The sequence below is a fragment of the Petaurus breviceps genome, unplaced genomic scaffold (genome assembly GCF_028583685.1).
Source record: "Petaurus breviceps papuanus isolate PSGF00001 unplaced genomic scaffold, PetGlider_PUasm1.0 185, whole genome shotgun sequence".
Classification (NCBI taxonomy): Eukaryota; Metazoa; Chordata; class Mammalia; order Diprotodontia; family Petauridae; genus Petaurus; species Petaurus breviceps.
In genome coordinates, this window is record NW_027185797.1 from 7,921,291 (window position 1) to 7,943,909 (window position 22,619).

The 22,619-nt window shown below is 40.7% G+C and overlaps 1 protein-coding gene across 5 annotated transcripts in view; it reads right to left on the minus strand.

Moving 5' to 3' along the window:
• The window catches only part of HACL1 (2-hydroxyacyl-CoA lyase 1), a 36,041-nt gene that overhangs the window by 8,801 nt on the left and 4,621 nt on the right, over positions 1-22,619 (minus strand). For 3 of the 5 annotated variants that reach the window (XM_069088420.1, XM_069088419.1, XM_069088424.1), the window contains 11 exons: positions 20,553-20,633; positions 17,074-17,146; positions 14,449-14,526; positions 12,985-13,079; positions 10,541-10,653; positions 8,921-9,056; positions 6,191-6,296; positions 4,440-4,523; positions 3,020-3,121; positions 1,738-1,892; positions 911-1,069 (listed from right to left, as the gene is read on the minus strand). In XM_069088420.1, the coding sequence (XP_068944521.1) occupies positions 911-1,069; positions 1,738-1,892; positions 3,020-3,121; positions 4,440-4,523; positions 6,191-6,296; positions 8,921-9,056; positions 10,541-10,653; positions 12,985-13,079; positions 14,449-14,526; positions 17,074-17,146; positions 20,553-20,633 (1,182 nt within the window). The remainder of the gene's footprint in view (positions 1-910; positions 1,070-1,737; positions 1,893-3,019; positions 3,122-4,439; positions 4,524-6,190; positions 6,297-8,920; positions 9,057-10,540; positions 10,654-12,984; positions 13,080-14,448; positions 14,527-17,073; positions 17,147-20,552; positions 20,634-22,619) is intronic. The other 2 variants (XM_069088421.1, XM_069088423.1) reach the window with 2 other exon arrangements.

The following is a 22,619-nucleotide window of genomic DNA, read 5'->3' on the forward strand; positions in this document are numbered from 1 at the left end:
ACTTTGAAATTTTATATGCTAAAACTTTAAACAATCATTAAATCCCACATTAAGATTCATTGCTAAGACTCTGAATGGAACTGTGAACAGATGAAATGTGGATTTATAAAGTAATCCTACACAGTCTCAGGATGCTTATAAACTATGTTCTATAATTTCATGGTAATTTTGCAGAAATGAAAATGGCAGACAGTAAGAAAATGAATACTACAGAAACAACCATTGGGCTGGGGACTCGTATGGGCCATAAAATTATTATGAATGGTCTGTACATACATAAAAAAGCAAATATGCCTTCCCCCCCACCAAGGCAATCAGGACTAAGTGACTTGCCCAGGGTCACACATCTAATAAGTGTCAAGTGTCTGAGGCCAAATTTGAACTGGTTCTCCTGACTTCAGGGCTGGTACTCCATCCACTGTGCCACCTAGCTGCCCCCAAACATACCTTCTTAACACCGAATAATGATTTTTCTGAAATCATATTTGTGATTATTAAAATACTAATCCAATTAAAAGTGAAAAAAACAACAATTTGGAAAAAATAGTTAACACATTTTTTTAAGTTTGCAAAACACTTCTACATATATTATCTAATTTGAAATAATAATGATTACTTCAATTTGAGTCCTTGAGGACTTGAAGTAAAGCCTGGTCCTGGAGGGGAAGGCAAGCTGTGATTCTGTGAGAATCAACACTCTTCAAAGGACTACCGTGTTGTATAGAATTTAAAGTAAAGTGACCCCAGACAAGGCCTTGGGATGATTTTGTCAGGGGCATTAGGACTTAGGAACTGTTGTATCAGGATCTTTATAGATTATTTTATAGCATGTGATAAAGCAGCAATTAGTATGTCTATATACACATGAATTCTTCATATGTAGGGAAAACTGAAATGCCCCATTTTTTACCTGCAGATAGTTTCCACCTCCATGCCAGAGAATCCAAAAGCACTGTCTCCTTCCACGCAAACCACACGTTTTTCTGGATTTCTATCTTTTGCTACCACAGCAGCAGCGATCGCAAAGCCCAATCCGACTCCCATTGTCCCAAAAGTACCAGCATCCAGTCTAGAGGGAAAGTGCTCAAATGATTTCCTTCCTCCAAAGAAAAATGAACTCTACAGAACAGCTGGATTACAGAGCCTCACAATACGTTGGATCTTGGCCAATAAAGTACTTGAGAAAAATCTTAAAATAACTAATAATCCTAATCATTTTAGAACAAAATTATTGTACAATTGTCAAAGATAGTCAATAGAAAAAAAATTCCATATGACTATAACTGGTCAAATTTTTTTTTCTTTTTTGGAGGGGCAATTGGGGTTAAGTGACTTGCCCAAGGTCACAAAGCTAGTAAATGTTAAGTGTCTGAGGCTGGATTTGAACTCAGGTCCTTCTGACTCCAGGGCTGGTGCTCTATTCACTACACCACCTAGCTGCCCCAATTGTTCAAATTTTAAAATGAACTTTCACACAAGGTAAGAAATATATGCTTATATTTAAAAGAAAATATTAATTATGATCTTTAAATTTAATAAAATTGGTAGAAGCACAGTCACAGAAATCTTATTCATAAGAATCTTCACATAAAGACACTTCAGTATGTCAAGATATTTTTCACTAAGCATGTACAATCATTTGAAGCTTTAGTAACTGTAAGTTAATTTATCAAGTACTCTTATATATGCGCACATAAATAATGACAAATATCTTAAAAGAAAATTTTGTTTTTTTACCTATGACGAGGAAGGTAGTTCTGAAGCATAGTCCGTCCAATATCCATAGTATTTGCTCCTTCACTCACTATAATACAGTCTCTCGGTAGCTGTTCTTGGACGTGGGAGAATACTGTGTAATAATTCATAGGCAAAGATTTTTGTGATGCTAATTCCTAAAATTATAGGGGAAATCATTAAAGCAGGTTTATTAGTAAAGAGTTACGGGAATAAGTCAGTAAAGTAATGAGAGAATTAAAAGTTCGTATCTTAGGTAAATTAATTTTGGGGAGATGCTATTAGAGGTATCACTACATGGACAGCAATAAATATGCTCATAAACGGTTGTCAAGAAGGTGTTGCTAGAGGACCAACTAACTCTGATGTTTGGAATTCACTGCTTTTCCACATCACTCTTTTTTGCTTCTTGGAGGGGGGAAGGTAAGGCAGTTGGGGCTAAGTGACTGGCCCAAGGTCACACAGCTAGTAAGTGTTAAGTGTCTGAGGTCATCCTGGCTCTAGGGTCGACGGTCTATTCACTGCACCAGCTAGCTGCCCCAGTACATCCCATTCTTAAAATCAATAGTCTTCCTCCAATTTCAGTTCACATCACCTTCTATATGAGATCTTTCTCCAACTGTTGAATGTCTCCCCCAAACAAAAACTGTTGTGTATTTCTGCATTTATTTAGTATATGTTTGTATATGTATTTATTGTCTCCTTCTATAGACAGAAAACTCTATGAGGGCAGGGACCTTATTTTTCCCTTTGTCTCCCCATAGTGCCGGGCACACAGGAGGCACTTAATAAATGCTTGTTGATTGATGGAGTCCAATGATACATGTGGGCATATCTGTGAAAAGTAGCCCAGTGAGCACAAAGCCAGGACAAAAAGAGGGAAAGATCTCTCTCTTCTCCTTAAACTAGGGTACTTGCCAGGGAAAAATCTGATTCATGAACATACGCCAGAGGAAAAACACTGAAGCTCATGATTATTAATCAAAGAAAATGTCACTGATCAATTAGCAGCTGCCATAATAATGAATGAAGTGAACACACCAGAGCTTATAATAATGGCTGACGGGCCGTGCTTTACATGGCATTGGATTCCCACAGCAGTCTGTAAAGCTGTATTATTTACCCCCCTCTACAGGTGAGCAGACAGAGGCTCAGAGAACGCATGTTACTCCCCCCAAGCAGAGCTGGTGAGTGGGCGCCAGCAGGACTCAGGACTCCTCCCCTGAATCTGGCCAGGCCCCGCCCAGTCGTCACACCTGAGCACCTCCCAAAGGCTTCTCCTCACCTCGGATGCTTCTGCATTGCTCTTCATTTTTTCTCTCAGTACCTTCCACCATTCAGCATCAGGAGGATATTGCCATGGCCTTTTATTATAATGTTCTAAAAGCTAAGAAATAATCTTAAATGAAAACCCCAGCATAAAAAGTCTTTTTGTAGGATAATACACATATGACTTATGTTTTAACATTTCAAAAAAAATTTTTAAGTTAATTTATAAAATGTCAAATTTTTTTTATATCAATAAAGATTCCCTCCAGATAGCGAGACTCTCATAGGACAAGCAATACTGTCCCATGCTTCTCCATACCTTCAGACTGGCCTACCAAAAGGAAAAGTATTTCCCAGATCATCACATACATTCTAATGGGTCAAGGTGGAACTCCACCCCTTCACATTCAATGCTTGCAGGTGACCAGGTTCCTCTAAAATCCCACAGCCAAAGGAAGGGGCCCACACTGATGTGGAACAGTACTTAGTTTATACTTCTCTATCATGTAATTATGATAAATATCACTATTTTGGTTATGAGAGCCATTCTGACAAAAGTAGCATGACTAAACCAACACTTTTTACAAGCCCTAAAATATTGCTCTATAATTTTGTATCACCCACAAAAGGAGAAGGGAACACCATGATTTGGCCATTTTCAAATTATAGATGGTAAATCTGTATCAATGGATCTTTTTTGCCTAAAGAAATGTTGAGAAATCTTCATCATGCCTATAAATTACATTCCTTACAAAATTAAATTACATTTTTCAAGCCACTAAATGACTAAATAATATTCTTCTTGCACCAGAGGGCAAAGTTAGAGAGAGAAAGAGAGAGAGAGAAAGAGAGAAAGAGAGAGAGACAGAGAGAGAGAGAGAGAAAGAGACAGAGACAGAGAGAGAGAGAGAGAGAGAGAGACAGAGAGAGAGACAGAGAGAGAGAAAATGAGAATTCACAGGTTATCATCAGAGAGAAATCCTAGCTATAACACCAAGAAAGATGGTGGCCAAACTCCAGAGCTCCCAAAGGCAATAACACTGTACTCTCTTTGCTCTTAATTCATATAGTTTCCAGAAGCTCCTAATTTAAATGTAGGTATGAGGAGCTCCAATTTCATGTTTCCAAGTGAGTCACATAGTTTGCATTTTTTTAAAAAACAAATAAATATTCAGACTCAATTGAGTCAAGAAAGAAAGGTTTTGGGAGGGCTAGGTGGCACAGTGAATAGAGCACTGGCCCTGGAGTCTGGAAAACCTGAGTTCAAATCTAGCCTCAGAAACTTAACACTTACTTACTAGACATATGACCTTGGACAAGTCACTTAACCCCAATTGCCCTGCCTTCCCTCTTCCAAAAAGGAAAAAAAAAAGAGGTTTTAAAGAACAGAATGCTCTAAAAATGCCCATATAAGGAAGCTAAAACCAAGGTCTTACCTGTGCAGTGACAGCATTTATATCACCTAACAGAGCTGCGGCAGGCTTAACATTATTCCCCAGCTCTTCTGCACATATATCAACCTACAAAGAGATGCCAATAGTAGAAAAATAAGGCAAGTTAGTTCTTTAACAAGTATAATAATTCTATCAAAAAATTTATATTTAGCTCCACATAAAAGATGTTCAATATTCTTGAAGAAGGCTTTAGGAGGCAACAAGTCCTACTAAAAGTAGTCTCTTAGCAAAAACACCCAAACACACACACACACACAAAACAAAACATGATACAACAGTGCAACTTGACCACCAAAATAGGTCAGTGTGAATGGGGGCCTAGTTTTAAGTTTGCCTTCCTGAACCCTGACAAAGGTTTTTTACTTCAGTATTTCCACACTGAGAATAGTCAATCTGATTATTTCAATCCTGATAGGGGAGAAGATTTTCATTAATCCTACACAATTTCTACCTCAGCCATAACAAAACAACAACTCACTCCCATTTGTCTAGAGGTCAGAATTTTAGATGATTGCAACAACTGGGTAACACCAAGATAAGCAGAAATAGCCTCTGGGTGAGCCCAAACTTTTATACAACACTAATTAAATTTAACTCAACAATTCAACAAACATTTACTAAAAGCACACTGTATGTTCAGCACTAGGGACACAAAGTCTCCAAGTGAAAAAATGAAAACTGCCTTTGCTCCCCAAGAAGTAGAAACAGCATGTACACAGGTAAGTAAATACAAATTACATACAGAATAAGCAAAAGTAATTTGGGAAGAGAAGAAATTGACCATTTGGGAGGTCGATGAGGAATCTGTGCAGGAGTGGCACTCGGGCTGAGCTTAGGGATTCCAAGAGGGAAAGCGTCCTACGTACGGAGAAAAGCCCCAAGACAGTAACTCATGCTGGGGAATAACACACAGGGCAGTTTAGCTGGAACAAAGAGGGCATGAAGAGAAATAACAGGAAATACGTCTGGTGAGATAGGCTGCAACCAGAACGCAACAGTCGGCTTGGAATCACATTCTACTGACTTAGCTTAATTTGACAAAAAATTCTATCAAATGCTTCATTATCTAGTTTAATATGACAATATGAGGATGGGATGCTAGAAACTGACATACTGACAAATGGAAACTGCTCCGAATGGCGGGGATAGGTTTTATGATTGTTACTATCAACTAAAAAGCAGTTTGAAACTTTGTAGCATAGAGGAAAGAGTTCTACATGCCTCAATAGCCCCTGAATACAATATACTCAATTAATGTTCATAATGATGACCCTGAGTCATCAAGAAAACGTTTTTTCTTTTTTTATAGTATATAGTATAGAAATGTCCAACACATCTAGAAAGGCAAGGATCAAAAGGAATTAAAATTTGAAAAAAAAAATTAGCACTCAAAAAAGTAATTTATTTATTTAGAAAAAAATTACTAATATGAATCACATCATTGCCCAATGATGCCAGATGAAATGATTACTCTAACTGTAATCTACTTCACTACTTAAAATAATAAACCTTTCACAGGCCAAGTAGTTGCTTTTCCCTGTATTTTTCAATTTAGTACATTTGCACAAGCCAATTTGAAGTAGTAGTTTTCGCTTAACCCAGCTTTTGAAAATTAATTAAAAGAAGGGAGCCTATCCAAAAGGCATCTACCAAAAATCAGCAGAGATTATAAGAAGATAGGGCAAGGATTATAACAGAGAGAACTCTCATTTCAATTTCTTTCCTACTCGGACCTGGATAATCTTCACATCAGCTCGATATCTTGGCGGGAGTCCAAAGTGCAAAATCCAATTTAACCTGGCACCCAGTAATATGATTACATCAGCATGTTGCAACGCCCTGATACAAGAATGAAAAGATATAAGATGTGAAAAAATATCTTATATTTATAATATGAAAATACTTAGAGTTACTCTCAATTGTTTGGAAAACCTAAACAAATAATTTGTCACTACAGAAATGAGTCTAAAACCTATTCCATCTTGCATTCTAAAAATGTCGAATTAAAATTCATCTATTTATAAAAGTGTCCTTATTGATTAGTGTATTCGAAATAAGGGAACACATAAAAAAATCACAATTGATATTTATTATTCTATTTTCTCTGACTTCTCAATCTTTATTGTTAGAAAGATTTATCTATCTACCTGTCTTTTAATTACTAAAGCAATTTAAAATCTGTTTTGGGCTGAGGAACTGCCCCTGAATTAAGCTTGTGTCGTGGAAACATCTATTCAACACCATCAGACCAGACTTCCTAAGTATTGTCCATGATACTACAGTAGGCATTATGGAATTCACAAAATTCAGGCTAAGACATTTCTCTGCTTACAGATAGATTCTTTCAACCTATTGGGAAGACAATATGATTGCTTCGACTATTAAAGTGCCTCCTGATTAAGCCTCCCTCCTGCTGTCTCTCCCTCCTCCTCTACACCACCCATCTTTTGCACCTCTGATGACATCATCCTTGGGGGGGCGGGGGAGGCCTCAGGTATACATGCCTCGGCCCAGCATACAAATTCCCTTCACTGTCTATGTTCTAGGCAAGCTCAGCCCTGATTCTCACTTGTCTCTAGGCCTTTGCAGGGGATACAAAAACAAAGCACTTTCTGCTCTGAAGGACCTTGACGCTGCATTCATTTTCTAATCAGACTACAAATGGTTTTATTTTTAGATCTCCAAAACACAGAACAATACACAGCACAATACTCTGCAAATGGTTGTTGAATTCAATAATAAACGAATTAAAATTCATTAATTTAGGACACCTTCAAGGTCAGTCTAAAATATAAAAAGTCTAGGTTGCAGACTATTTCTTTTGTTCAGTCCTTTTTCAGTCTTATCAGGCTCTCCGTGACCCCATCTGGGGTTTCCTTGGCAGGGATGCTGGAGTAGCTGGCCATTTCCTTCTCATTTTTTTTTCTTTTTGGAGGGGAAGGCAGGGCAATTGGGGTTAAGTGACATGTCTAGTAAGTGTTAAATGTCTGAATCCGAATTTGAACTCAGGTCTTCCTGACTCCAGGGTCGGTGCTCTATTCACTGTGCCACCTAGCCACCCCCCCTTCTCACTTTTTTAACAGATGAGGAAACTGAGGCAAACAGAGTGAAGTGACTGGCCCAGGATCACACAGCTTCACACTTGAACTCATGACGGTTGAGTCTTTCTGACTCCAGACCAGTGCATTACCCACCGTGCCACCTGGCTGTCTCAGACTCTTTCTAGAGAAATACAATTTCAGTAATTTCAGGTATACACTAACTACTAATAAAAGCTTCCCACATCAAGATTCCATGAAACCCAATGTCATCGACAGCCAAAGATGTGGAGATTGCAGTATCTGTTTGTACACAATGTAGCGATGGTTAACTATCTTGAGTAGTTTGCCCGTTTGTAATCTAGGTTATAGTATTAATTTGCTTATGGCAAAATCTCAGTCAGCGGAATAGTTATGGCAGCTGGATGCCACAGTACATAGAGGTCTGGGCCTTGGGTTCGAATTTGACCTCAGACACTTAAGAGATGAGTCAGTCACTCTGGGAAAGTCACTTAATCCATCCTAGCTTCAGTTTCTTCCATTTTAAAATGGGAATAAGGATAGCACTGTCTTCGGACCATTTTCATAAAATGCTTTTTCACATCTTAAAATTCTATTATCTTCGTCATCAGAGACCAGAGAAAGTGGCACAGGTTTTTAGAGTTGGGAAGGACCCTCAGCAACCATCTAGTCTGACCCATACCTGGGAAAAAAACCTCTTCTCTAGCACAGCAAGCAAAGGGCCGTGCAGCCTTTGGGTCCCCCCCACCTCCACAACAGCCTGTTCCACACCTGAATCCCTCTGCTTGTTAGGACCCTTTTTCTTCTATCCAGCCCACACTGATCTCTTCACTATTTCTAGGAATTTCTCCTAGTTTTGTCTTCTGGGGACAAGCAGAACCCATCTCTTTCCTCTCTTCTACCACAGACTTGACAACCGTTACTATGACTCCCCCAACCCCTGGGCCTTTCTTTTCTTTGCAGGCCAAACATCCCCAGGTTCTTCAACTGAAGCTCAAGTCAAGTCTGGGCCCACCTGGATGGTCGGCACATGACTCCCAGCAAACATGCTCTAAAAGTTCTTCACTTGTCTCAGTAACAAGCACATTCATGCTGTTTCCAAGTATGCTCCATATTAACTTATTTGCAGGATGGTGGGGTGACTTATAGCTCATCAAACATGTTTTTTCCTAAGCACATGTGACAGGTTTCATAATAATTGCCAAAGGAAGCCTACTTTTCATTATACATAAGAGCTGAGCTGCAGGGTGTGTCTCAGGACGATTAAAAGGTGGGTGTGATTTCATTGCAAGATACTTGATTCAATTCTAATGAATTCTTCCTGGATTCATTAAGGTCACAAAAGCCTAGCTGAACTCAAACCAGCTAAAGTGACATAACCTGACAAGTTGGCATCCCACAAACCTGGATCTGGCTGCAGCCACACAGTTGGGATGGTTGTCAGGAACAACACCTTTGCCCATGGGCGTGGGCAAAAATGGCAAGCCACACTGCTCAACCAACTTTCTGATGTTATCTTCAGCATGTGCATATGCAGCACCTGGAACAAGAAACATGGCATAAGCTCCTTGGATAATCTCTGTGCAAATATCTACTGTACACCTGGATACAACTCATAGAGAAGGACTTGTTTAGACATCCCAGGATGCAGCAGCCACAGAGGGCCCTTCTGAAGCCTGAAGCTCCTCTGTTTCTGACCTGGGCTGGTTCACCCCACTCTCCCTGAGCAATCTGGTGCCCTCCTTTTCCTCCACCGTCCCAGAGGCTCTTCATATTGATTCTGGACTTAGTGTAGACACCTTATTCAGGTGGCCCATAAAGCACAGAATTCCAGAGATCCAATGGCCCACCAGTACCAGCTTCTTCCAGGAGCACAATACCACACCTGGGCCTCCCACCTCTATTAAGGCTTCAATCTAAAACTGTAGCTATGATTTGGGTTTTATTTTTTAAATACTTGAAAAGTTACTACTTTATTCTATTTATCCCCAATACTATTTATCTTCAATGTTTTAATGCTTCTGTTTTCACTATGTCTAAGTGTCTATTATATTCACTGATTCCTGTAGGCATAATTATTTTCCACATATTTCACAGACGAATACAATACTAATAACTTAGAGACAGAAAAGCCAGTTAATTTTGGTTTTCCAAACCTGTGACTGCCCTGTGAGGAGAGCTCCTCTGTGGTGAAGAGCAGCATGCCTCTGTATCTCATGGTACTGGGCCACTGAGAGTGAAGTGACTGCTCACGGTCACGCAGGCATCAGAACGAGGCCAGTTCTCTAGCTAGGTCACAATGCCGCTCATTCTGGTGATACTAAATAGATAACACACACTTGGGATGTCTAAAAATATTTATTTAGCAAAGTTTCTTGGGGAGGCTAGGTGGCCCTGGAGTCAGGAGGACCTGAGATCAAATCCAACCTCAGACACTTAACACAAAAATCGCTGTGTGACCTTGGGCAAGTCACTTAACTCTAACTGCCCTACCTTCCCCCCGCCAAAAAGCAAAAAAAAAAAAGAAAGAAAGAAAAGAAAAGTTTCTGATTCCTATTTCTTTGTTCAGTTTCCTGGAAATCTACTGACAATTTCTTTAAAAACAAAATCTGTTTGAATTCACAGGTAATCCTATAACATAAATAACAAATGTAGTCAATGGATAAAAAATAGTATTCCAACTTCCAAAATCAAAGTGTTTGGTAAACAAAGAAGGGAACAGCCTAGTGACTCAGGGCTTGTTCTTAGGGCACCAGGCTCCAGAGTCAGGAAGATCTGAGTTCAAATCCAGCCTCACACACTTATTAGCTGTGTGACCCTTTTGCTTCAGTTTCCTCATCTGTCAAATGAGCTGAAGAAGGAAATGGAAAGTCACTCCAGTATCTCTTCCAGAAAACCCCAAATGGGATCCTGAATAGTGAAGGAAAAAGACTGAGCAGCAAATAAAGAGGAATGGAAACTTCCCAATGGGTTTGCATTCTTTCATAGGCATATTAAAGTTCAAATGTCTGTTTCCTTCATTACCTTTTCCGATGATAAGAAGGGGTTGTTTTGCCTTCCTGATGATGGATGCTGCCATGGATACAGTAGAAGTATCGGCCATGTTAACTGGGGGAGGCAGGCAGCACTCCACATACCTGTAAAAGACAATCTTCATTCTTGTATCAAATAAAACACAGATCTTCAGCCATCAAATACTAACAGGTGTGACATTCTGGCAGGTGCCCAGTGTTAGTGCCATTAAAGGTGGGAAAAAGGGAAAACTGGTCATCATACTTAGAGGTAATTGTTTGCAATATAAGACCATAGTTGGTTTTTAGGTCAAAATGCCCCCGAATAAGTTCGACTAGACAGAGAAAGAACCTAAGATCTTACTCTAAGTTCTGTTCCTAACTACTTCATGCCACTCAGATTCACAGCATTGAGTGAGAGACAGCAGGCCCGTTTTGTCTGATCCTCCCACATACAGACATTCTTGGATAAACCTGGGACTGGAGGAAGGAAACAAGTCCTTCAGCATCTCCTCCCGTGTGCCCAGCACTGTGCTAAGGAAGCATTTTATAAATATTATGTCAGCTGGTGCTCACACTGCCCTGTGAGCTAGGTGCTGACATGATCCCTATGTCACAGGTGAGGAAGGAAACTTAAGAAGATGCTTTATTTTTTTCAGGTCATCTCAGTGTTATTTGATAAGATTATTTAAGACAGTTAAGCCAGCCTAGCTGAAGCAGCATGGCACTCTGAGACCGAGAGCAGACAGTGTTCTAGGCAAGTCCACACTGCTGTTACTCCATAAGTAAGCCATGGCTGAATCATCAGGGCATGCTAAGGGCAAGAAGGGAGACAGCACACGTGCCAGACAAGTGATGCCAACACTACCTCCCCTTGAGCCCAAGTGGACCCCAGAATCTCAGGGATAGCTGTGCCTCCCTCGATCGTAAGTCCTGCTTCCAGCCTGGGCCCGCATCATCATCATCAAGAGGAGTAATGACCATGGAGGAAGGACTCATCTTCTTCACTGCCACCACCACCACCACCAAGTGCTGACCTGCTTCCCCTGACTGACAGACAGATAAGCCTAGGAAAGGGAGTCCTCCCAGATCAGCAGATCTACTCCTAGCCCAGCCCCCAGAGTCACTGTCCCTGGACTGTCCTAGGAAGCAATCCCCATAAAGATTAAACCAGGGAACTGTTTCTGCTGAAGCCTCAGGGGAAAAAAAAGATCTTTCCATCAAAGTCCTTGACATTCTCAAGTGGTTCAGGATCAGAAGCCGATATGATTCTGTCAATAGAACTGACACTGATCTGCTTTGCTGCTGGCCCCCCACCCCCACCACCTGGCCCACAGCTCAAAATCTGTCTCTGTGTTGTCTCTGAGAAGAGCAGGAGAACTCCTTGACAGCAGCACCTGCGTTATGGGTCTATGCATGTCCTTAGTGCCCAGCAGAGTGTGGTGGACATAGCAAGTGCTTCCTAAACGCAGCAGAGGCCCTGAGGGTTGTTACAGCCACACACACGCACGCACACGCACGCACGCCCCCTGTCAGTCTTCAGACAAAAGTTCAGCCGAGATTTGCTTGGGATTGTGCTTTCCTAGAATGACCTCTAAGATTTATTAACGTGAGGTCCATGAAAAATACTTTTTCAATATAACTGCTTTTCTTTGTAATCCTATTTTTTTTTTTTGCAAAGTGGTTCGTGCGCCAGCCCCCCTACTCCACACCAGGATTAGGTGCCAAAGTGAGACTTTGGTGTAGAACGCTAGTATTTTACAATGTAAACCACAACCCTGCCAATCCTCTAAACTGGCACATATAATCTATGGTTATTGTAAAAAAAATAATAATTTGTGGAGGGTTTGAGTAACTCCTTTCTAGTGATAATAAATTAATTAATAAGCGGCTTACTACTGTTCTTTAAATGTTATAGTAGTGTAATTTTATTGGGTAAAGAACAATCAAGATGCCCTCGCTATTATGTTTTAAAGATCCTTTTAACCAAAAGTTGAATTCAAATAATTTCTATAAAGACAGAATCTTAGAGAAGGAAAGGACAACACACAATCCATTTTACAAACAAAGGCAATGAACGACTGACCAAGCAGTAAAGTGACTTACCCAAGGTCAAGTTAGCTGCAGAGCCTCATCTCCCTCTCCTAAATCCCCAGCTTACATCCTTGATGTAATCCTACATTCATCATCAGCTTTACCTAAATCTGTCACAGGCTTAAATTATGACATTCAAAATCACTGATGGTATGGCCCCTCATCTTCCCACACAAAATGTGAAAAGCTAACATGTAAATACAATAATAAAAGAAGTCAGACCTTATGCCAGGCTTAATTTAATTAAAAGGAAATAGGCTTAAAGGATTAAGAAACTTAAAAAAAAACTTATTTCTTAAAAGGCTGGCCAAATATTTAGAAATACTTTAATCTCAGAAAACTTTTATCCTAACAATTACTCACTTTATAGAGCTTGCATTCACCTGTAAGTTCACCAGGTCCCCAGGCATGTCAACATAGCAGGCACCTGGCCGACCATAAATACTGGTTCTCACAGCCTAGATTTATTGCAAAATAGTAGGAGCATATATTAGTATTTTAAAAATCTTAATCTGCATGATTTTATTCCATCTGACTCTTTAAAATTTATGAAATTAATAATTTTCTAAATTACCTAGCTATTTCATACCATATTAAGAAATATAGGTTACATGCCTAAAATGAAAGGTCTTTGAAAGGTAACCACAAAATACATTGAGTCTACAATAAAAAAAGAATAATTGTGGGTCACACCTAAGTCATACACATTAGATTTGGAGAGGAGATGCAGCCTGCATTTGGACCATACTAGAAAGTGGAGTAAAAGTCAGTAACCCAGGAAGCTAGGGGACACAGAGGGGAGAACGCAGGCTCAGGCGGTCTGTGTTGCCCCTGCCTCAGACCCAGGAGAAGTCCCTGCACCTGTCTCTGCCTGTTTCCTCACCTGTGTTGTTGTGAGAATCTTGAGTTAACATATGTAAAAGCACAAACCTTAAAGGGTTACATAAAAGCAAGTTGGGAAAAGAGAGGGAGAGAATAGGCATTCCACAGTGCCGACTGCATACCAGGAACTATGCCAAGTACTTTACAAATGTTTTCTCAATGGTTCCTCACAACAATTCTGTGATGTAGGTGCTTATAATTATCCCCATTTCACAGCTGAGGAAATTGAGACAAACAAATGGAAAAAACAATGGAAAACACATTAAATTAAAATTTCTCTCCAATGGTACTGTCTTTAATTAAAAGGTAGATCTATATTACTGAGGTCTTATACTTTATTTTCCATTATTTTTACTCTTAGGAATGACCAACTACCCCCCGAATTCCCAGGTTCTCCTGCCACCAGGAATCCATATTTTTGCCTCAGAAGTAAGGGATGCTCTGCTGTCTCCAGGGCTAAGGTAGCTGTGGCTTGGCACCTGTGGCATGGCACCTTCATGGATAAGTTTCTGTAGCTCATGTTTAGAGTCAGCTCAATACAGAATCACACAAATCAGGGCTGGTTATCAGCATTTCCCTTGTCAGGTGATATTTCAAGATCTTTATCATTTATTTCTACTATAAAGGGTATTCCCAACCTGGAAAACACAGCCAGGGACCACGGAAAGAGAAGAAAATGGTTTTTCATGTAGAACTTTTGCTCTCCAGTGTCTGTTATGTTGTTTAGGCTTCTTTAATCAAGATAAATGATTAACATCTTTAAAATATGGAACAGGCAATTAACAGTCTATGAAAAGTAAGGCAATTTTGGACTATCTGGTGGTGTTCCTGCTTGTCATATTTTACTAATTGGAGTGTAATACTTAGGGCAGGAAAAACCAAGATTTCAAGCATTAAAAATAAACAGCCCAAACATTAGAGATAATTTATCTTTACATACCGTACCTTTTCAATGACAAAAGGAATAGCTTCAATGCTGCTTGGTCTGACAGACAGTTTGCTGTATAACCTACAAGCTTCAACCTATATACCAAAAAAAGAAAGTTTCATATTCAGTCTACAAACTGCAATACTCTTCTACATAGAAACAAAATTAATAAACACAGGTTTCCATTATAGGAGCAAGTTACACAGTATAAGTGGCTAAAACTCAAAATAAACAGTCAATATAAACCCAGACCACTTAAAGCTTTGGAGTCAGAAGGTCTGGGTTCAAATTCTGCCTCCATATCCTTGGGTTTCAGTTTCCTTACCTACTAAATAGGGGATTTGAACTAGAAGGCCTTCTGAAGTTCTACTGACCCTGGCCAAGTCCCTTAACTTTGCTGCCTTTCTTCTAAGTTTCCTTATCTATAAAATAAAGATAATGGGTAACAGCATCTACTTTCCAGGTAGTTGGAGCAATGAGATAATATATGTAAAGTGCTTTGTAAATATTCACTATTATTATGCTGAAGATAATTCCAGATCTCCACATTAAGTCCCTTAAGCATGCTGAGCACACACTGATATCTCAATGTATGGAGTTGGGGGTTTTTTTACATTTTGGTATTTGGTATTCAACATTTATAAAATATATGTCTCATTTTTAAAGTTGTATTTTAAAAGTAAAGTTTGTTATTTTTGAAATTAATTTTTTGTTTCCATAATTTGATGAATAAAAACATTTTTATGATTAAATATTCATTCAATGTTTGCCTTAAGAAAAATTCCCTGGAGATGTAAACACCCAGATGAAATGTCCTAGGCCTCAGGCTCTTTCCTAAATTCCAGTCTGGCAGCACTAACAGCCTGTTGAACACCTGGACTTGGATAGCCTATCAGTCCCCCACACTCAGTCATGTCAAAGACTGAACTCAGGGTTTTCCCCCTTAAACTCACCCCTACTCCCAAATTCCTGCCTAGCCAGGCTGCTGGCCTTGGTCACATCCGACTCTTCACTCTCCCTCCCTTCCAGGACCTCATCAGTTGCCAAGTCCCATCCCCTCTATTTCCCCATCTCTCTCTATCACAGTGCCTGCAGCCTGGCCCTGCTCTGATCCATCCGTCTTGCAGCTGCCCAAGTGCAGAAGTCTGAATATGTTGTTTGTCCTTTGTGCTTGGACTCATCTGCACAAAAACCTCTTAACTCCTTAGTCTGTCATCTGGCTCTCCCCTGCCTCCTCCAGCTTTATTTCATATTAACAACAAGCAGCATTTGTTAAGTGACTACTACGTGTGAGGCCAATACAGACTCATTAATCAAACAGCTTTGTGATTTCACCAGTTTGGAGACCCTTCAGTGATGCAGATCACAGCCCATACCTGCCTGCTCATTCTGTGTGCCTCTCGTACCTCCTCTCCTAAGTTCACCACAGGGTGACAAACCCAATGGGCTAGAGACTTCCTCAGTTTCCCCTGACACTGGGACACTTGTCTGGCCCTCACTTTCACCACCAGCTTCTCTTCTCTTCTTAATCACTCTGTTTCCTGATGATTGATGACGTCTTTCACTGCTTTCTTCTTCAAAATTCCTTCCCGACAGTGGCCTGCTCCCATCTGCCAGGTACCTTCCCAGTGCTCTCTGGGTGATATTCATCTTTAATTCTACAGAGACAAATGTATTCCAAGTCTTGCAGCTATACAGCATTGCCACTAGAATGTTGGTGTTAAAAAGACAGGCCTTTGTGCCTGTGGGAAGCTGAATTATTAGAGACATCTTGCAAGTTCCTGAAAGCAATCTGGCCTGTCCTCCTCCTGTCTAACCCTGCACCTAACTTGCCGCAGTGCATCTGTCTCGCCTCCCCCAGACACACATCTGCTGAACAAGGCAGCCAGTTCAAATGCATGTCACAATCTAGATAAGAGACACTCTTGATCCAGTAGGCTTGTCCGGGATGGATGGTCATTACAGATCACTTCCAAGAGGCTCTGAAATATTCCTGGGGGCAGCACATCACAAATTAAGGTGCCTGGAGGACCTCAGCACCCACAGAATCCCTCTGCAACCTGGCCTCTTCAGTGGATTTTCTCCATCATTGCCACAGACCCCTCTGGAGAGCAGAGTTCTGTATTCTACACTTCATGTGCCAATTAAGAGCAGAGAGTTGGTCAACAGGGTTACTTCTTGTTATCTTTAATGGAATCGCAGGCAGCGAAGGGATGTAGCAAAACACTGGTCAGAAGAAACATCAGGGGTTTGAAATCTTTGGGAATCCAAGGACCCCGCTTTACCATCAATGCTTCTTGATTCCCCCCAGCCACAATAAGTTATACTATTAATATCAAACAATTAAGAAAAATACATAATGTCAAAAAGCTACTGACTCTGGTAATATTTTAAAATTAATTTGTATTCTATTTTGTAAGTTCTATTTGAACTTATAAGAACATCTACATACACCTGAAAAACACAACATTCATGTATCAAGGACACGATTTACTCAGTCCCCAGGAGGCAGGTTCACTTATTTAAGGGTCTGTGCATCTTTTGCATGGACTCCGTGGTCCCCAGAGTCTGCAGCCCACAGAGAAGTAATGACCTCTCTATATCACACTAAATTTTACAGGGAATGCCTTATGGCTGAGTACCTGGGGGAACTCCTGGAAGGCTCCCATCATTTCTTGATCGCTGTCAGAAGAGCCACCAACAACAATCAGAGGCCTGAAATACAGAATTTTAAAACAAAGATAAATTCCCTGAAATTCCCTCAAGTGGCCGATATTAGGAGCAATAAAGAAGAATCGAGCTGTCAAGCTTTGCACTAAGCATGTCAAACCTAAGTAAATGGCTGAGTGAAGGAAAAAGGAGAAGGGTTTGGGGAGCTCTGACCATGGGACAGAAGACAGGAGAGTAGCATCACATCTCATGTATCCTTCATAGAGCCAAATGGAGTGTTAAGCTTGGGAAACTCCTTAGAAAGAGTGGAGTGCAAACCCCCAAGTGAGAAATGGGAGTGCCACCAAAGTGAAGGAACCTGGCCCCCATCCCAGAGAGAGGAATCGGCACACAGAGCCTCGGACTCCAAAGCCAGAGCTCTCCAAACTCTCCAATTCAGTCACAAAACAAACCTTAAACAAAGTCACGTACGTAATACGATGCTGCCACCCAAGAAGCCCATATAGAGCTGGAGATACTTCTTGAAAAATGGGCTCCGACTCAGTGTCTCAGAGCTGCAAGGGGCCTTGACGCTACCCAGTTCAATCCACCCCTGAGTAGGAATCCTCTACAACATCAGCAGCAGGTGTCCTCTCTTCCGTCTGTCCCCTTCTCCCTGCTCACAGGGCCACCGGTTTAGTTCAGGCTCTCTTCAGTGACCACAAAGCCTCTCCTCTCTAATCCATATTTTTACTGTAAAGTAACCAAAGTGATGTTCCTAGAGCACTAGGAACGGGTCGGGTCAGGCCACTGCCCAGCTCAATAAACTCTAGTGACTCTATTCTGCCATTTGGTATTGAAATCCTTCCACAACCTGGCCACACCTACATTCTTGTCTTTATTCTATAGTGCCCCCTTCAAACACACATCAGTCCAGTTAAAGTGGCCTTTTTCGATACTTAGCACCACACCCAGAAATAACTGGCTGTGCAACCTTGAGCAACTTACTTAACCCCAATTGCTTAAAAATAAATAAATAAAGTGGCCTTTTTTGATACACCTCACATCTAATATTCCATAGCTTCTCTCTCTCCCTTCCCATGAATAGTTCCCCATGCCACAAATGCAGGGTGTACTCACCTGGGCCTCACAGAATCACTAGTTTCCTTGTTCAAGGCCCAGTTCAAGTGCCTTCTTCTGTATTACAAAGGCTTTCTTGGGTGATTAGCATCTTCCTCCCAAAAATTACCTTGTCTTTATTTGATTCCTTCGGTAGTATCTAAGTTCACTGAGGGGCAAGGACTGTTTTATCCCAGAACCCAGCACAGTGTGCCTGGAAGACAATGACTGCTTAACAACTGGATGACTGACAGCCTTTTCGAGAAGACCATTGGTAACAGCCCACCACATCTCAAGCTGATGGTGAGAACAATTGTTGGAATGGTGAAAACACTGCTGTGCCTTTGATGGCTCTCCCTATTTGGAGATCTTTCCTTCTGTCAAACGGAACCTGCCCGTCTGCATAGAACTATGATTCTGCCTTCTAAGACCTAGTAAAATACATCTAACTCCTCTTCCCCCTGAGGGCCTGACAAATGGCTAAAGAAAACTCCCTTATCCTCCCAGCAAATTTCTCTTCTCCAACTAAGTGGCCACAGGGCCTCCGACTGATGCCCCCACAAGGTGTGATTTCTGTTCCTGTTGTCACTGTCTTCATTCTCCTGAAGCCATGCTTTGTCCCAAATGTGACCCAGAGAACTGAACACAAAACTTCAGCCATGGAAGCAAGAAAGATTCTGACCCAGGAAGAGAACAGCAGGGTGTAGCCTCCTTCCCTCTGGATACTACCCTTTCACAAAAGCAGCCAAGGATCAAGCAAGCCTTTTGTGGCTGCAAAAAGACCTTCACACTGTTGACTCATCCAAAGTTTTCCACGCATGGAAAAACTGCAGATCTTTTCACACATGCTGTACAGCCAAATATCTCTGACATCTCCATGCTGCACAATCAACAGTCATTCCTACTAATATTATTAGATCTGTGTCATGGCTCTAGTTATATTAGCTATCTCTCCAGTTTGGGTATTTGAGAACTCCAATAAGCATGCCTTGATTAACACAAGGCTAAGGGCAGATGTCAATGCCACGACACTAGGGACTTTCCTTCAGGTTATACAACATTTAGAACTAGACTCCGCCCATTTGAAAGATATTCCTTGCCCCTTTTAAGTCAATTTTTTTCTTATTTTTATTGATACTTCTGCTTTTATAGTATTTTCATTTCCAGATATGTCTTTCTCTTCCCTTAACTAAGAAATCATGCCTTGTAAAAAAGATTAAAAGAGGAGGAAAAAGTAGCTTAGCAAAGAAAGCAATGTATCAGCCATGTCTGAGCACATGCTCAATATGACCCCAACACAGCCCTCTGCCTCTGCAATGAAAGCAGAAAAGGATGCTCTCTCCACTCGCTTCCAAGGCCACACGTGTTCCCCAGAATCCACGTTTCCCGTCCTGGTGGCATGACTGGCGTCCTTGTGTACACTCTCCTGCTTCCGTTCACTTCTTTCTTCTCTCATGCCTTCTCTCTTTCCAGTTCTTGACTCCACCAGCTCTGGCTTTTGAGGTGAATAAAGTCCAAAGCTGGGATGTTACTTCCTACCACAGAGTCAACAATGCCACCAATGTTTTCACTGGCTTCAGTGCCTGAGATATCATCTAAGCTACCCCCTCATTCCACACAGAAGGAAAGATAACTGTGTCTTCTGTCTGTCACTTTAACATCTCAGCTGGCGGAGGAGTTTCTAAATGCATTTTTTCATACTATGACCACTGTATTTCTCATTTGAATCATTTGCACCATCAAAATTTAGTTCTTGAGTTTTCCATCCCGCCTGGGAAGACTCTGTGTATAGCTTCTTAAATCCAGAACCCATTAGCTACCTTCACCCTGAATTATCTAAATCTATACTGGAAAAAAAATAAAAGTAGTAACAGTATCCAGAAGTTAGTGGGCCTGCTTCCTCCCCCGTAAAATAGGAGATTAAATAAACTGGATCTCTTCAAGATCCATTCTTGTTCCCAAATTCTACAAAAAGACATCTAAGAGCCAATATTAGATTTATGCAATATCTTTCTATGGAATTAAGGCATTTTTACATGACCATACCCACACATGCACTTTAATTTCATTTCACAGCAATGGTAAGATCAAAGCACTGAAAAAGTCAAGACTGTCTCAAGACCTTGAGTAAATCCTTTCCCTTCCGGTCCTCAGATCTCTCATATAAAAAAGAAGGGAGAACTGAGCCTTTGGGCCTCAAACCTACCAACCCATGATGACCATGATCAATGAGACTGGGAATCCACTCACTTGAGGAGTTCTCTTCTGCTAATCATGCAGTCATACTTAGTAAGGATAAAAAAAAAAATATAGGACATTGAAAAAAAAAATGTTAAAATTTAAATTAAATTACCAGCAGTTCATGTTTGCATTGGCCATTCCACCGAGCGCATGGATGAGACCTGGACCAGAAACCACAAGGCAAACTCCTGGCCTAGAAGAGAAATGCCATGAATTAGAAGGTGTGTGTGTGTGTGTGTGTGCATACATATGTATATAGATGCATTCATACATACATACATATACTGCTCTATAAATCTTAAAGCACTATCTAAATGTTAATTGTAATAATAATAACAATAATAAATCACTTCAGAAGTAAATACACAGATCATGGAAATTTCAGAGGAATTTCTAGGCCTTTTTCAGTCGTATTTCTACACAACTGGGAATGAGAAAACGCACCAGAGTCTGTAACTGTGGTTCAATTAATCAATAGGATGTATGTTCTTTGGGAGCAGGAGATTTCATTTTTCTCTTTGTATCTCAAGAGGCCTGCACAATGCTTAATAGCCAGCAGGCTCTCAAATGCCTGTCAAACCTTTTCTCCCTTTTGGGGTATGTGATGAAATGTAAGTTATCAGCATACTCTTGGGATCAGAATTTAAGAGATTTAGGACCTGTGCTCCTGTAATATTACAATCCATTACAAGAGCATATTCAAATTCTGGTGCAATTATATTGGAACTAAATCAATATGGGTTTGTGATCTTCAGTTGAACTTTCTTATGGACAAAAGCAGTCAGTTTTTCCTACTGCTTATCAGGTAAACATACTGTTATAGATCTTCCGGGTACAAGGTATTCCAAAGTGTAATGGAATCAAAGTCCCTTTGAGGAGGCTTGAGGGTTTCACTTAAACAAGACAGTGACTGACATTAGAAGGGAGGTCTTGGAGTTGGGAAGGCCTGGGTTCAAATCCTGCCTCTTATGCTAACTGGTGTGACCTTTCTAAAAATTGGCTTGCATTTACATAGCACTTTAAAGTTTACAAAGTGCTTTATAGATATTTCTCATTTGATCCTCAAGATAACCCTGGGTGGGAGGGTGCTGTTATTGTGATTCACCATTTTATAGGTAAGAAAACCGAAGCTGACACAAGTTAGTGATTAATTAGCACAGGCTCCCACAGCTAGGATGTATCTGAAGCAGATTTTAATTTTAATTAGAAACAATATGTTCTGACTGTGATGGAAACATTTTGCACGACTGCAGTGGCAGGCACCCCAAGCGTCCTCAGGGTTTGCTGCCACCACAGGCTCTTGGATCTGCTTTGATAAAGGAAAGCAACTCAAAATGGGTTAACAAGCTTACTTTAATCAGTCAGACACATATCGTTTACCTAGTTCAGGGGAAAAAGGTCAGCACCCTGAACTTCAGAATACACAGGCAGAATTATCAAGTCAGAGAAACAGATCAAGTAGACAGATTTCCAAACTGTCCAACCATTACATCCATACCATACAACATCTGGGTTTCAAAGCGGGGGGGGGGGCTGGGGACAACGGCCGCCCAGAATCCATATCAAATAACAGAAAACTTCTCAAAGTGAGCCCCAAAACAAAGCCTCACATCAGGGCTTATATAGCCTTCTCCTGGCTCAGAGAATGTAACAACCTTTTGGACCCACTGGCCAATCAAAAAGTATCTACTGAAAAACAAGCCTCCCACCCCAGGCTCCAGGTGCACTTTAGCCTAGGGGCAGGGAAGATCTTTAAAATTTACATTCCCATTACAACAACTACACATGTATGACCTACACTGAACTGCTTGCCTTCTCAACACGGGGGTGTGGGGAGGGAGGAAAGGAGAGAATGTGGAACTCAAAATTTTAAAAAAGAATTTTAAATGCATAAAATAAAATTCTTAGGAATATTAAAAATAAAAAGAAACAGTATGTTCAGCAACGAGGGATGAAGAGGAAAGTACTGTTAATCCAGTTCAAATAACCAGAATGTTATTTTGGGTCTTGTGGAATGGATCCCCCAAAACAACCTAAACATCTCCGTGGAGCTTATTCAGACAGCAAAGCAAAAATAGTGAAAACGGGATCCAGGAGCACTACTAATGATACAGCACTTCTCCTTTCTGACCAATTAAAAAGTGTTGTAAGTGCCCAGGACTTGTAGGGCCATTGTTCC